Source organism: Thunnus albacares, chromosome 4, assembly GCF_914725855.1.
Source record: "Thunnus albacares chromosome 4, fThuAlb1.1, whole genome shotgun sequence".
In the NCBI taxonomy this organism is placed as follows: Eukaryota; Metazoa; Chordata; class Actinopteri; order Scombriformes; family Scombridae; genus Thunnus; species Thunnus albacares.
The window spans coordinates 191,295-206,245 of record NC_058109.1 but is presented as its reverse complement, the minus strand read 5'-3'; the positions used below and the strand labels follow the sequence as shown (position 1 = coordinate 206,245).

Genomic DNA, 14,951 nt, shown 5'->3' with positions numbered 1-14,951 from the left:
CCTCCTCTTCCTCCTCCTCTCCCTGACCGTGTACCTCCCTCTGCCTCTCCTCTGGTTGTCCGGGTTATCATCATCTGATTATTCGGTTACCATGGTGACGGACAGAGATGATGCTTAAACACGCGCACATTGATCTCTTTTCCTGTTTCTTTCTTTATTTAATCGATCATCTGATATTTTTTGTTGTTTTTTTTAAAACAGTGTGCTTGATCGATAACCGTCGATGACGTCATTCTGTTTCCTTTTGTGCGAGAACTCGGGGAGAAAAATCTGCTGATCAGCATCCTCCGCCTGCGCGTGTCTCTGCGGGTTCATTCTCCTCTTCACCTCCTATCTTCTCTCCTCCTCCTCCTCCTCCTCCTCCTCCTGCTCCTCCTTCTCCGCAGCAGCAGCAGCAGCAGCGATGAACCCGCCGGGCCTGGCCGGCCTCGGCGCTCTGCGTGCGGGCAGGCAGTAGATCAGCGGTTCGGTGCGGGTCGCGTCTCTCCGTCATGGTGCAGAAATCTCGGAACGGCGGGGTGTTCCCCGGAGCGCAGGCCGACCAGAAGACGCTGAAGGTCGGCTTCGTGGGTCTGGAGGCCGGGGGGACCGAGTCCAGCAGGGACGGAGCTCTGCTCATCGCAGGTAAACGAAACACAGAGCAGGTGCAGCCGATGCGGGAATGTTGCGGGACATTATCCGTGTTCACTGCGGTGGATAAAACATAAAACCCACAGCTGCATTTTCAACCAATCAGGTTAAAGGAGATGTTTGCTGTAAACATGTCGGACGGGTGCTTGAATGTGATTGGCTGCCAGCTCTGCGTCAGTCACAGTTTATCAGACACTGAAGCATGGAAAGCTCTTTCTCTAGCAGAGTATTGATCTGTGTATCAATGATCGATCTGTGTGCGACAGTAGCTGATCAGCAGATGCAGGTACAGTAGAGAAACGCTGCTACATTTATCGCAAAAACACAAACAAACAAAACAACTGTGGAGTAAATTGTCTCGTTTTATGACTGATCATATCTGCCCTCAGTTTACTGAACATGAAGGAACCTCTGCTCGCACATCTGTTTCATTCATTTTCTCACTTTTTTGACCAAGTTTCATTTTCAGAAATTCAAATTCTTAATCAAAAAGTCAAACTTCAGATCCGACTGTCCACAAAGAAAAAGCTGTTAAAAGTTTAACTCTCAAATCTTTACAAGATATTTATTAATAATTTATTTTCTCTTTACAGCTGCAGCTGAAATCGCATTTTATAAACATGTCGACGCGTTTTTAAGCATCAAAATCATTAAATGAAATAAAATAAACAAATAAAAAGAACAGAAATAGCAGAAAACAGTAAACATGTGTGTGTGTGTGTGTGTGTGTGTGTGTGTTTCTGTGTGTGTGTGTGTGTGTGTGTGTGTGTGTGTGTTTCTGTGTGTGTGTGTGTGTGTCTCTGTGTGTGTGTGTGTGTGTGTGTGTGTGTGTGTGTCTGTGTGTGTGTGTGTTTCTGTGTGTGTGTGTGTGTGTGTGTTTCTCTGTGTGTGTGTGTGTGTTTCTGTGTGTGTGTGTGTGTGTGTGTGTGTGTGTGTGTGTTTCTGTGTGTGTGTGTGTGTGTGTGTGTGTTTCTGTGTGTGTGTGTGTGTTTCTCTGTGTGTGTGTGTGTGTTTCTGTGTGTGTGTGTGTGTGTGTGTGTCTCTGTGTGTGTGTGTGTGTGTGTGTGTGTGTGTGTGTGTGTGTGTGTGTGTGTGTGTGTGTTTCTGTGTGTGTGTGTGTGTGTCTCTGTGTGTGTGTGTGTGTGTGTGTGTGTGTGTGTGTGTGTGTGTGTTTCTGTGTGTGTGTGTGTGTGTGTGTTTCTCTGTGTGTGTGTGTGTGTTTCTGTGTGTGTGTGTGTGTGTGTGTGTGTGTGTGTGTGTGTGTGTGTGTGTTTCTGTGTGTGTGTGTGTGTGTGTGTGTGTGTGTGTGTGTTTCTGTGTGTGTGTGTGTGTGTGTGTGTGTTTCTGTGTGTGTGTGTGTGTGTGTGTGTGTGTGTGTGTCTGTGTGTGTGTGTGTGTGTGTGTGTGTGTGTGTGTATATGTGTGTGTGTGTGTGTGTGTGTGTGTGTGTGTGTCTGTGTGTGTGTGTGTGTGTTTCTGTGTGTGTGTGTGTGTGTATGTGTGTGTGTGTGTATGTGTGTGTGTGTGTGTGTGTGTGTCTGTGTGTGTGTGTGTGTGTTTCTGTGTGTGTGTGTGTGTTAGGAGGGGAGGAGGGGCCTCGGCGGCAGCGCAGCAGCGTCTCTGGAGGGAAGAAACCTCCCAAACGAAACGCCGTCTACAGGCGACTGCAGAACTTTCTGTACAACGTTCTGGAGCGACCACGAGGCTGGGCCTTCATCTACCACGCATACGTGTAACTACCTGTCTGCACACCTGTACAGTCCTCTTCCTCTTCCTCCTCCTCCTCTAACCTGTGTTCTCTCATTGTCCTCCTCTTCCTCCTCCTCCTCTAACCTGTGTTCTCTCCTCAGGTTCCTCCTGGTGTTCTCCTGTCTGGTTCTGTCTGTGTTCTCCACCATCAAAGAGTACGAGAAGAGTTCGGAGGATGCTCTCTACTTCCTGGTAAAATGAGACAAACTAAAAGAGAAGATTTATCTGCGGACAGTGAAGCAGGGACATAAATATAACTACAAACATAACGTTGTGGTGTGTAACAGGAGGTGGTGACCATCGTGGTGTTCGGGGTGGAGTACATGGTGAGGATCTGGGCGGCAGGTTGTTGTTGTCGGTACAGAGGATGGAGAGGACGACTCAAATTTGCCAGAAAACCGTTCTGTGTCATCGGTGAGTGTGACGACTTTAACTTGTACTGTGAGACTGGAGTCAGCTGAGCGAGGCTGAGTTCAGACTGAAAACATCACAGGGTTCAAGTTAGACATGAAATATGATCCAGTTTATCCAAACGGAGCTCCAGATCCACAAGTTTAAAGGTTTATCAGACTCTAGAACACTTCAGAGGTTTGTAACACTCACAGACAAGATTTACAGCTCTGGAAAGTTATCATGGTGGAAACTGTTTTATCTTTTGTCATGATGATCGTGAAGTTACACATCAGAAACACGACATCCATCAGAGCTGGAGCTCCGACACACCGACTCCCTTCAGATGAATAAGAGGTCCGAACTGATGGTCTGAATGCTTCCCGGTTCACCTGTCTGTCTGTCTGTCTCTTTGCAGACATCATGGTGTTGATAGCGTCCATATCAGTGTTGGCAGCGGGGAGTCAAGGAAACGTCTTCGCCACATCAGCAATCCGCTCGCTTCGTTTCCTTCAGATTCTGAGGATGATCCGGATGGACCGACGAGGAGGAACCTGGAAGCTGCTGGGATCAGTGGTGTATGCCCACAGCAAGGTAACCCTGAACCCTGTACCCTGAACCCTGTCCTGTGAACCCTGTACCCTGTACCCTGTGCCCTGTACCCTTTACCCTGAAGCCTGTACCCTGAACCCTGTACCCTGAACCCTTTACCCTGAACCCTGTTCTGTGAACCCTGTATTTTGTACCCTTTACCCTGAATACTGTACCAGGAACCCTGTATCCTGTACCCTTTACCTTTTACCCTGAACCCTGTACCCTGTACCCTGTCCTGTGAACCCTGTACCCTGTAGCCTTTACCCTGAAGCCTGTACCCTGAACCCTGAACTCTGAACCCTGAACCCTGTATCTTGAACCCTGAACCCTGAACCCTGTACCCTGTACCCTGAACTCTGTCCTGTGAACCCTGTACCCTGTAGCCTTTACCCTGAAGCCTGTACCCTGAACCCTGAACTCTGAACCCTGAACCCTGTATCTTGAACCCTGAACCCTGTACCCTGAACCCTGTTCTGTGAACCCTGTACCCTGAAACCTGAACTCTGTATCCTGTAATCTTTACCTTTTACCCTGAACCCTGTCCTGTGAACCCTGTACCCTGTACCCTTTACCCTGAACCCTGTACCTTGAACCCTGTTCTGTGAACCCTGTACCCTGAACCCTGAACCCTTTATCCTGAAGCCTGTACCCTGAACCCTGTACCTTGACCCCTGTACCCTGTACCCTTTACCCTGAAGCCTATACCCTGAACCCTGTTCTGTGAACCCTGTATTTTGTACCCTTTACCCTGAATACTGTACCGGGAACCCTGTATCCTTTACCCTTTACCTTTTACCCTGAACCCTTTACCCTGAACCCTGTCCTGTGAATCCTGTACCCTGTACCCTTTACCCTGAAGCCTGTACCCTTAACCCTGTTCTGTGAACCCTGAACTCTGAACCCTGAACCTTAGACCCTGAACCCTGAACCCTGTATCTTGAACCCTGAACCCTGAACCCTGAACCCTGTACCTTGAACCCTGAACCCTGCACCCTGAACCCTGTACCCTGAACCCTGAACTCTGAACCCTGAACCTTAAACCTTGAACCCTGAACCCTGTACCCAGAAAAAGTAAAAAAAATGATAGGCTATAACATGATTTCTGCAAGTCACTTACTGGGTCTGGTCACACTCTCAGTCTCAACCCACAACTACCAGTAATGTCACTGCAGTGCGTTGTAACTGTTAGAGAGGTGCTGGATTGTTGTTAGCGTGTGTTAATCCATACACGGACTGCATACATGGTGTACAGTAGAGCTGAATAGTCACTTCTATTGCTATTATACATATTTAGCTATAGTAATCACTAGTAATGAAGTAGCCTATTTTTGAATGACTGGTTCTCTGCTATATGTTAATATATAACATTTAAACTGTGGTGGAAGTACTCAGATCATTTACTTAAGTAAAGTACCACACTGTTAAAATACTTCAAATTACTTAAAATTCTACTTTAGTAAAAGTACAGAAGTATTGCCAGCTAAATGTACTTCAAGTATTTTAAGCATCAAGCATTTTACTGCTGTAGCTGCTGGAGGTAGAGCCAGTTTGAACTTCTTTGTGAGGATCATGAGATAAATCGGAGGGGTGCTGAGATTATAGCAAAGTAGAAAAAACATAGTTCTGCTACTTAAAATTTAATTTGGATGATTTTTTCAGCATTTTTCTTAAATCCTTGTGAAATATTGGAGAATTTTACCTCTTTCGACCTTAAACAGTTATTTATTTGAAACCATGTGAGGGGAAATGTCTCTTTGGTGTAACTGCAAACAACTCAAAGACAACTGAAACATGACAAAGAGACACAAATACACACTTTTGTAAGTGGCCACAAATCAAAAAGTCTGGGAACCGCTGATTTAATAATGTTTTGTAATTTATAAACTCATCATTATGTTATTTTATGTAAAGTTTGAATCTGAAAAGTAATTAAAGCTGTCAAGGATTCAAGGATTCAGTGATTCAAGGCAGTTTATTGCCAATCCAGAATATGTTGGTACATGAGAGGGAACGAAATTAGGTACTCAGATCCCGGTTTAGAATAAAGCAATAATAAAACAATAAAATCAATAATAAAACAATAAAATCAGAAGAGGCACATGATAAACCCATTATAATAAATAGTCAATCAATATATAAATATGAATAAGTGTGAGGGGAGATGAACAGTTATCCAGTGGCCTTGATTGCACATGCCCATATTAAGAGTGGTAATAAGCAGCATCGCTCAATAAGGTGCAGCAGTATGATGTAGAGTTTATCAGTCTCACAGCAACTGAAAGAACCTCCTCTTTAGTCTGGTGGTTGGCGGTTCTTTCTGTATGCATACTGACGGGGACCCACTGTGATGTCCGTGGTGTCCTTTATGTGAGCAATGAACAGCCATTTAAAGCACTTCATGACTACTTGGGTAAGTTCTATCAGGCGATTATCATTCAGGCACGGCACTGTTGAGCTCTTTGGGACAGGGATAATGGTGGCAGTCTTGAGGCATGTTGGTACAGTTGCCTGGGAGAGTGAGGTGTTGAAGATGTCCATCATCACCTCTTAAAGCTGGTGTGTGCAGTCCCTAAGGATCTGGCCTGTGATGTTATCTGGGCCTGCAGCCTTGTGGGGGTTTACTTTCTGCAGGGACCTCCTCACATCTGCTGTAGTCATACTGAGGGACAGCTCACCTGTTGGAGTGAGCAGATTCTATTGTGAAGCTCCCTGAGCTCATCACTGGCATTAGCACTCGAGGGGTTGTAAACAGCAAAAATAAAAAACGCCTTTGTCTGATGCAGTTAGGAGGTCATTAGTGACTTTCACCAGTGCTGTCTCTGTGCTATGATGCCTCTAAATCCTGACTGAAAATCCTCAAATAAACTATTGTTATGTAGAAAGTCACATAACTGATTAGAGACTGCTTTCTCAAGGATCTTGGATAGAAATGGAAGGTTAGATATAGGTCTATAATTGGCTAAAACACCTGAATCAAGAGTAGGCTTCTTAAGAAGAGGTTTAATTACAGCTACTTTAAAGGACTGTGGTACATAGCCTGTTACTAAAGACAGATTGATCATATCTAGTAAAGAAGTGCTCACTAAGAGTAAGACTTCCTTAAGCAGCCTAGTTGGGATGGGATCTAAGAGACAGGCTGATGGTTTAGCTGAACAAATCATTGAAGTTAGTTCAGACAAGTCTACTGGAGAAAAACAGTCCAAATATATGTCAGGATTTACAGCTGTTTCTAAGGTTCCTGTGTTTGGGGATAACGTCTCTCTGATATATAATGTCTGATATGTAACGTCTCTGATATTTAACGTCTCTGATATATAACGTCTTTCTGATATATAACGTCTCTCTGATATATAACGACTCTCTCTGATATTCTTTAATGTCTGTCTCTCTGCAGGAGTTGATCACAGCCTGGTATATTGGCTTTCTGTGTCTCATTCTGGCGAGTTTCCTCGTTTATTTGGCAGAAAAAGAAGACAACGAACAGTTTGAGACGTATGCCGATGCCTTGTGGTGGGGACTGGTGAGACTAATACACACTGAAAATACACTAATACACACTAATAGACACTGAAAATACAGTGATACATGCTATGCTAAAAATACACTATTACACACTGAAAATACACTAACATCTACTAATACAAAATAATGTACTCTAATACAGACTAGTACGTGCACAGTATACTGTCCTCACAGTCACTGTGACCTCCTCAGGTAAACAGTGTGGAATGTTCGGGTCAAGTGTATTTCCTGGTTTGAAGTTTACAGTGTGAATGTTTGGGTCAGGTGTAGAGCTTTAGTTAGCGTCTCCTCAGTGATCAAACAATCTGATTGGCCTCTGTCTGCCTCCGTCAGATCACCTTGACAACCATTGGGTATGGAGATAAATTCCCCATCACCTGGAATGGACGCTTGCTGGCTGCAACCTTCACTCTGATTGGAGTTTCATTCTTCGCTCTGCCGGCTGTGAGTCACTCTGTTACCTGAGTTTATCTGAGACAGGTGAGCCTCCACCTGGTTCATCCCCGTTCATCTGTTTTCTGTCTGTGTGTCTCTCAGGGGATCCTCGGCTCTGGTTTTGCTCTGAAGGTTCAGGAGCAGCACAGACAGAAACACTTTGAGAAGAGACGCAACCCAGCAGCTGGACTCATACAGGTACTATTGTTAACGTATAGACGCAAACAGGTACTGATGGTAAAACATCTGGACTCATACAGGTACTGATGTTAAAACATATAGACGCATACAGGTACTGATGTTAAAACATCTGGACTCATACAGGTACTGATGTTAAAACGTATAGACGCATACAGGTACTGATGTTAAAACATCTGGACTCATACAGATACTGATGTTAAAACATCTGGACTCATACAGGTACTGATGTTAAAACATATAGACGCATACAGATACTGATGTTAAAACATCTGGACTCATACAGGTACTGATGTTAAAACATCTGGACTCATACAGGTACTGATGTTAAAACGTATAGACGCATACAGGTACTGATGTTAAAACATCTGGACTCATACAGGTACTGATGTTAAAACGTATAGACGCATACAGATACTGATGTTAAAACATCTGGACTCATACAGGTACTATTGTTAACGTATAGACGCAAACAGGTACTGATGTTAAAACATCTGGACTCATACAGATACTGATGTTAAAACATATAGACGCATACAGATACTGATGTTAAAACATCTGGACTCATACAGATACTGATGTTAAAACATATAGACGCATACAGGTACTGATGTTAAAACATCTGGACTCATACAGATACTGATGTTAAAACATCTGGACTCATACAGATACTGATGTTAAAACATATAGACGCATACAGATACTGATGTTAAAACATCTGGACTCATACAGATACTGATGTTAAAACATCTGGACGCATACAGATACTGATGTTAAAACATCTGGACTCATACAGGTACTGATGTTAAAACATCTGGACTCATACAGGTATTGATGTTAAAACATCTGGACGCATACAGGTACTGATGTTAAAACATATAGACGCATACAGATACTGATGTTAAAACATCTGGACTCATACAGATACTGATGTTAAAATGTATAGACGCATACAGATACTGATGTTAAAACATCTGGACTCATACAGATACTGATGTTAAAACATCTGGACGCATACAGATACTGATGTTAAAACATCTGGACTCATACAGATACTGATGTTAAAACATCTGGACGCATACAGATACTGATGTTAAAACATCTGGACTCATACAGGTACTGATGTTAAAACATCTGGACTCATACAGGTATTGATGTTAAAACATCTGGACGCATACAGGTACTGATGTTAAAACATATAGACGCATACAGATACTGATGTTAAAACATCTGGACTCATACAGATACTGATGTTAAAATGTATAGACGCATACAGATACTGATGTTAAAACATCTGGACTCATACAGATACTGATGTTAAAACGTATAGACGCATACAGGTACTGATGTTAAAACATCTGGACTCATACAGGTACTGATGTTAAAACATCTGGACTCATACAGATACTGATGTTAAAACATCTGGACTCATACAGGTACTGATGTTAAAACGTATAGACGCATACAGGTACTGATGTTAAAACATCTGGACTCATACAGGTATTGATGTTAAAACATCTGGACGCATACAGGTACTGATGTTAAAACATATAGACGCATACAGATACTGATGTTAAAACATCCAGACTCATACAGATACTGATGTTAAAACATCTGGACTCATACAGATACTGATGTTAAAATGTATAGACGCATACAGATACTGATGTTAAAACATCTGGACTCATACAGGTACTGATGTTAAAACATCTGGACGCATACAGGTACTGATGTTAAAACATCTGGACTCATACAGGTACTGATGTTAAAACATCTGGACGCATACAGGTACTGATGTTAAAACATCTGGACTCATACAGGTACTGATGTTAAAACATCTGGACTCATACAGGTATTGATGTTAAAACATCTGGACGCATACAGGTATTGATGTTAAAACATCTGGACTCATACAGGTACTGATGTTAAAACATCTGGACTCATACAGATACTGATGTTAAAACATCTGGACTCATACAGGTACTGATGTTAAAACATCTGGACGCATACAGGTACTGATGTTAAAACATCTGGACTCATACAGGTACTGATGTTAAAACATCTGGACTCATACAGGTATTGATGTTAAAACATCTGGACGCATACAGGTACTGATGTTAAAACATCTGGACGCATACAGGTATTGATGTTAAAACATCTGGACTCATACAGGTACTGATGTTTTAACATCTGGACTCATACAGATACTGATGTTAAAACATCTGGACTCATACAGGTACTGATGTTAAAACATCTGGACTCATACAGGTACTGATGTTAAAACATCTGGACTCATACAGATACTGATGTTAAAACATCTGGACTCATACAGGTACTGATGTTAAAACATCTGGACTCATACAGATACTGATGTTAAAACATATAGACGCATACAGATACTGATGTTAAAACATCTGGACTCATACAGATACTGATTTTAAAACATCGTCTTCAGTAGATTCTTGTCTCTGTCTGTCTGAAGTGTTTTCTTGCTCAGCTGCAGTGACTCTCAGAAATTAAACAAATGTTTTGAACCTCTGGAACATTTTCATCTGATGTGAGTGATGAAAACTGCTAAACTGCAGAAGAGTGACTGTGGGTTTGTCCTCCAGCTCTTCATTACTTTAGGGGCAGATTTCTTCATGAGTAATATGTACAACAGACTGAACATGAAGGCATGTGAGGGACTCAAACTTGTCCTTGATGTGGACACTTAAAGTCCTCACATGTAAACGTCTGTCACAGCTGAACTCTCACACCAAACACATGAACTGAGGTGTTGCTCCAGCTCACATCAGCATCTGTATCTGTTTATGGAAACACCAGTAACATCCTCTGTTTCTCTGTAGGCGGCGTGGAGGGTCTACGCCACAAATCTGAGCCGGACTGACCTGACTTCTACCTGGGATTACTATGAGACGACGGTGTCTGTCCCCATGTACAGGTGAGACTGTCCACCTGACCATCGTCAGGTGTTTTCATCAGGATGTGTGTTCATGTGTGACTGTCTCTGCAGGCTGATTCCTCCTCTCAACCAGCTGGATCTACTGAGGAACCTCAAGAACAAGTCTGGACTCTCATTCAGGTCTGACATGTTTCATACAAGTAGAGAACACACATTACTACAATTACTGCAACTACTACTACGTTTACCACAATAACTACTACAAATACTAGATTTACCACAATAACCACTAGTACTACAACTACCACCACAATTACTACAACTACGACTACAAATACTGCAGTTTCTACAACTAATACTACAGGTACTGCAACTACTGCAGTTTTCTTGTTTGTAACCAGATGAAGAACATTTGTGTCAAGTTGTTTGACATTTAATAGTCAGAATCGTGATCAATAATTACATCCTGTCCCTACCCCCATCTCTCCCTCTGCCTGCCTGTTTACAGGAAGGAAGTCCAGCCTGAACCGTCTCCCAGGTCCGTGTTCAATTTCTCACCTCTGATGACCTCTGACACCTACGTCTTACCTTTGACTTCCAACACCTACGTCTTACCTTTGACCTCTGACACCTACATTTTACCTCTGACTTCTGACACCTGCGTCCTACCTTTGACCTACAACACCTTTTGTACATCCTACCTTTGATCTCTGCTGCCTCCGTCTTAACCTTTGACCTTTGACGCCTATGTCTTACCGTTGAACTCTTGTCCCTGCAGTCAGAAGGTCAGTCTGAAGGAGAGGGTCTTCTCATCTCCCCGGAGTTCAGGGACCAAAGGGAAAGGTTCTCCTCAGCATGGTGGGTCTGTTTAAAAATGTCTTCAACTATTGTCTTTTGACAGTTCACAGGTCACAGTAAATGTGTTGGAGTGAAAACCTGTAGACTGTTGGACCAACAGGAACCAAGACAACCTTTTCATCATATTTCCTGCATCTAGTGGTTCCTACTAGTGGTCCTGGTGTGGGTCCTGGAGGTCCTGGAGTTCCTGGAGGTCCTGGGGGCCCAGGGGGAGTTCAGGCCCTGAGACGTTCCCCCAGCATGGAGCCCAGTCTGGAAGAGAGTCCCAGCAAGGTTCCCAAGAGCTGGAGCTTCGGAGAACGCAGCAGAACCAGACAGGCCTTCAGGATCAGAGGAGCTGCCTCCCGCCAAAATTCTGAAGGTAAGAGGGGCTGAGCCCAGCCAATCATAACAATCCGTCTGTAGGATAAACTTACTGGTGAAGCTTTTACACAATAATCACAGAGCAGCTGCAGAACAAACATAAAACAACAACAGAAATACCTGAGAACAACTACAGAACAAATACAGAACAGCCTCTCACTATATCTGAATAAGTGAAGGCTGAACTCGACAGTATTAATTACAGGTGATCTCTGAATGAGCCTGTTCCTTTAAGACAGTGTTGCATTCTGGGAGAAGCTTGTGTTGAGAAAATAAATTCATAACAAGAGCTGACAGTGTTTTCATGTTATTACCATCGTTTCCATGGAGAGCGTCATGTCATCACATGTATTTACATGTTGCTGCATCTGTAGCTGGTATGAGTCTGTCCTGCAGAGTGAAGGTGATGAACCAATCACAATCACTGATCTTTAGCTCCGATCAGGTCACAGTCAGGAAGAGAGACAGTCATTATCTGGGCCTCAGGGACAGCCTGCTTTTTTATTTTTTCATATGTATATAGTGTATATCTTTAATTAATTAAAAAAAAAACACACACATAAAGAAAAAAACCCGAACAAAAACAAAAAAATCATGACAGCGGACTTCCAGTTGGCATGAGAGGGAAGTAGATGTGCTTAAGAGAGGCTCCTGTGTTTTGACTCATCATCTCTCCCCGCAGACCTGGAGAAGTTGCGCACCATGTTGGTAAATGACCTCAAATGTATGATTGATGATGCCCTGGCACCGTTAGCAGATTCTATCAATAAACTATGTGAAACTACAGAAGACCATGACTGTCTCTTTACTGATCTTGAGGAAGGGACTGATCCAGTGAGAGTCCTGTTGAGGTTTTTTGGCAACTCCACCAACTCTGGGCCGGGCGCACTGTCTTGGCACACCGCACTCCGGGCCCACCTCCAGGAGTGGTTTCACATGATCTTTCCTGCTCTGCTAAAGGTGGATTATAAGGGGGAAACTCATTCCTTCAACGCTGCAGACGAGGCGCAAAAATTCTATGACTGGATAGATTTATCTCATGGAACAGACCAATAAAACACTCAAGAGTGTTTGCCCGTCTAAAAAATCTAAGAGCTGGTGTTATTTTCCTCCAAGAGACACATTTGAAAATGTGGGCGTGGGGCGTTGCAGTATTGATCAGCAAAAAATACAGTTTGCTCCAACAAATGTTATATATATGTATATATGATTGTGACGGGCTCTCTATTCCCCATACCTGTTTTGTTAGTGGACGTATATGCTCCCCACCGGGATGACATTGACTTTGCTTACAGACTCCCCTCCAAACTTAAAAACATGCCAACTGATCTTTGGAGGGGATCTAAATTGTATAATGGATCCTAGCTTGGACCGCTCAAGTGTTTATAAAAGAAAATGGATACACAGAACCAGCGGTCCTTCTCCTGGATTGATTACTTTCATGTTTGAACTCGTGGGTATATCTTGCTGTTTGTTTTTTGTTGTTTTTGTTGTTGCTTTTTTTCCTTTCCCATTGTGATTTAAGTATGAAAAACTGGAAACACTGGACCTTTAAATCTTGCACCTAAATCAAGAATTGCAGCCATGTTACAACAAACATTACCGGACTAATGTAACAGAAAAAAAGAGATTACTGCGTTCCAGTATCAAGCTGCTAGTTTTCATGGAAACAAGAGAGGGAAGAAGAGGAATTCATAAAATTCAATTGAATTAAATTTGTATGAGTTGGGATTCACTCTGAAGGTTAATCTGTAGTAAATCTGAAATATCATACAGTAAATGAACTAAAACTGGTTGCAAATTTTTTAAGAAATAAGTGTTATTCCGCTTTAAAGTAGCAGAAAGGTTTCCCATTGGTAGAAAGTGTACCACTGTGTTCCTTTTGTTTGTCTTTAATCCACTGGAACAAAACATTAGAGCCCCAAAACTGGATAGATCACCCACGACAATGGGGCTGCACTTACATTAATCTTTGAAGACTACAGCCAGACCTCCTCCACGACCACTGACCCCAGGAGAGCTAAGTGATTCAAAGTTTGGGGGGCACACCTCAATCAGCTGACTAAATTTACCAGGCGGAAGCAGGGTTTCGGTTAAAAATAAACAATCTAAGTCATTTGGAGGTAATGTAGTCATTTAATATGAAGGTTTTGCCTGATAGTGACCTTACATTATACAAGGCACATTTAACAAGTTGTACATTAGACTCCTGACCGGTTTGTCTGGTATGCCTTACATTGTGTGGATTAGCCCTGTTGATCCTTAGCTTGTCAGATCTGGGCCTAATTAGTGTTGATATTTTTAGAGGCTTGGGGTTATAATGCTGTGTGAGGCAGGGGAGATGAGGTGGGTCAGCGGATTCTTTGTTGGTTCTGGGGCATTTGGGGTAGTACTAGAGGGGTCAGATGTAAGTCATTTGTTGGTATGGTTAAATACAATGTAGAATATGTTTTCCGCCAGAATATTTGCACCCAGACCACTGGGATGAAGCCCATCCTGGCCAAAAAAGATTAAAATTATCATTAAATATAAGATTGTGCACTGTGCACATTGACTGGAGCCAGGTGTGGTGACTTAAAATCCTGCTAAACTGTTTTAAAATCTTGTTTCAGCAACTCAGTTGTGCAATCTCGGATATCATTTACTCCGATGTGAATTACATTTTGGCAGAGGAGTGGTTATTCATGATACTTGTGATCTTTGCTATGACGTCCGAGACTTTAGCCCCAGGGAAAGAGAGAGTTTCAGTTGTTTTCTTCTTTACATGTCTCACAATGGAGTTGCCAATTATTAGTGAGGGTAGGGGGCGTGGCAATAGCAGGGCTTGGCCTGAGGAAGCAGAGGGGCACATTGAGGTGCACAGATTCTGTGGGGAAACGGTGGGGGGACAGATGCTTTTACACTTCCAAGAGCAGGATAACCCTTGGCTGTGTGTAACTTGGCTCAAACTTGTGCTGTCGCTTTTTCATCCTTAAACTGTGAGCTCTAGATACTTTCCACAGGCTGCAAGTAACCAGAAAGCAAAGGAAAAATCCTGTTTATTCAGGATGTCAAATCTGTTGTTCAGCTGGATATCTTGGGATGGAGGGGACCAGGAGAAGGATCCCTTATACTTTACTAAGTAGGTTACCCTAACCTGACCAGGTTACCCTAACCCAACCAGGTTACCCTAACCCGACCAGGTTACCCTAACCCGACCAGGTTACCCTAACTCAAACAGGTTACCCTAACCCAACCAGTTTACCCTGACCCAACCAGGTTACCCTAACCTGACCAGATTACCCTAACCCAACCAGGTTACCCTAAC

At 43.0% G+C, this 14,951-nt stretch overlaps 1 protein-coding gene across 2 annotated transcripts in view; it reads left to right on the top strand.

Moving 5' to 3' along the window:
- The window catches only part of LOC122981138 (potassium voltage-gated channel subfamily KQT member 2-like), a 30,612-nt gene continuing 15,661 nt past the window's right edge, over window positions 1-14,951 (top strand). For both annotated transcript variants that reach the window (XM_044349694.1, XM_044349693.1), the window contains exons 1-13: window positions 1-624; window positions 2,212-2,362; window positions 2,481-2,571; window positions 2,667-2,793; window positions 3,188-3,363; window positions 6,758-6,883; window positions 7,219-7,329; window positions 7,423-7,518; window positions 10,368-10,462; window positions 10,535-10,603; window positions 10,932-10,961; window positions 11,202-11,281; window positions 11,421-11,642. In XM_044349694.1, the coding sequence (XP_044205629.1) occupies window positions 492-624; window positions 2,212-2,362; window positions 2,481-2,571; window positions 2,667-2,793; window positions 3,188-3,363; window positions 6,758-6,883; window positions 7,219-7,329; window positions 7,423-7,518; window positions 10,368-10,462; window positions 10,535-10,603; window positions 10,932-10,961; window positions 11,202-11,281; window positions 11,421-11,642 (1,507 nt within the window). In that variant the 5' untranslated portion in view covers window positions 1-491. The remainder of the gene's footprint in view (window positions 625-2,211; window positions 2,363-2,480; window positions 2,572-2,666; window positions 2,794-3,187; window positions 3,364-6,757; window positions 6,884-7,218; window positions 7,330-7,422; window positions 7,519-10,367; window positions 10,463-10,534; window positions 10,604-10,931; window positions 10,962-11,201; window positions 11,282-11,420; window positions 11,643-14,951) is intronic.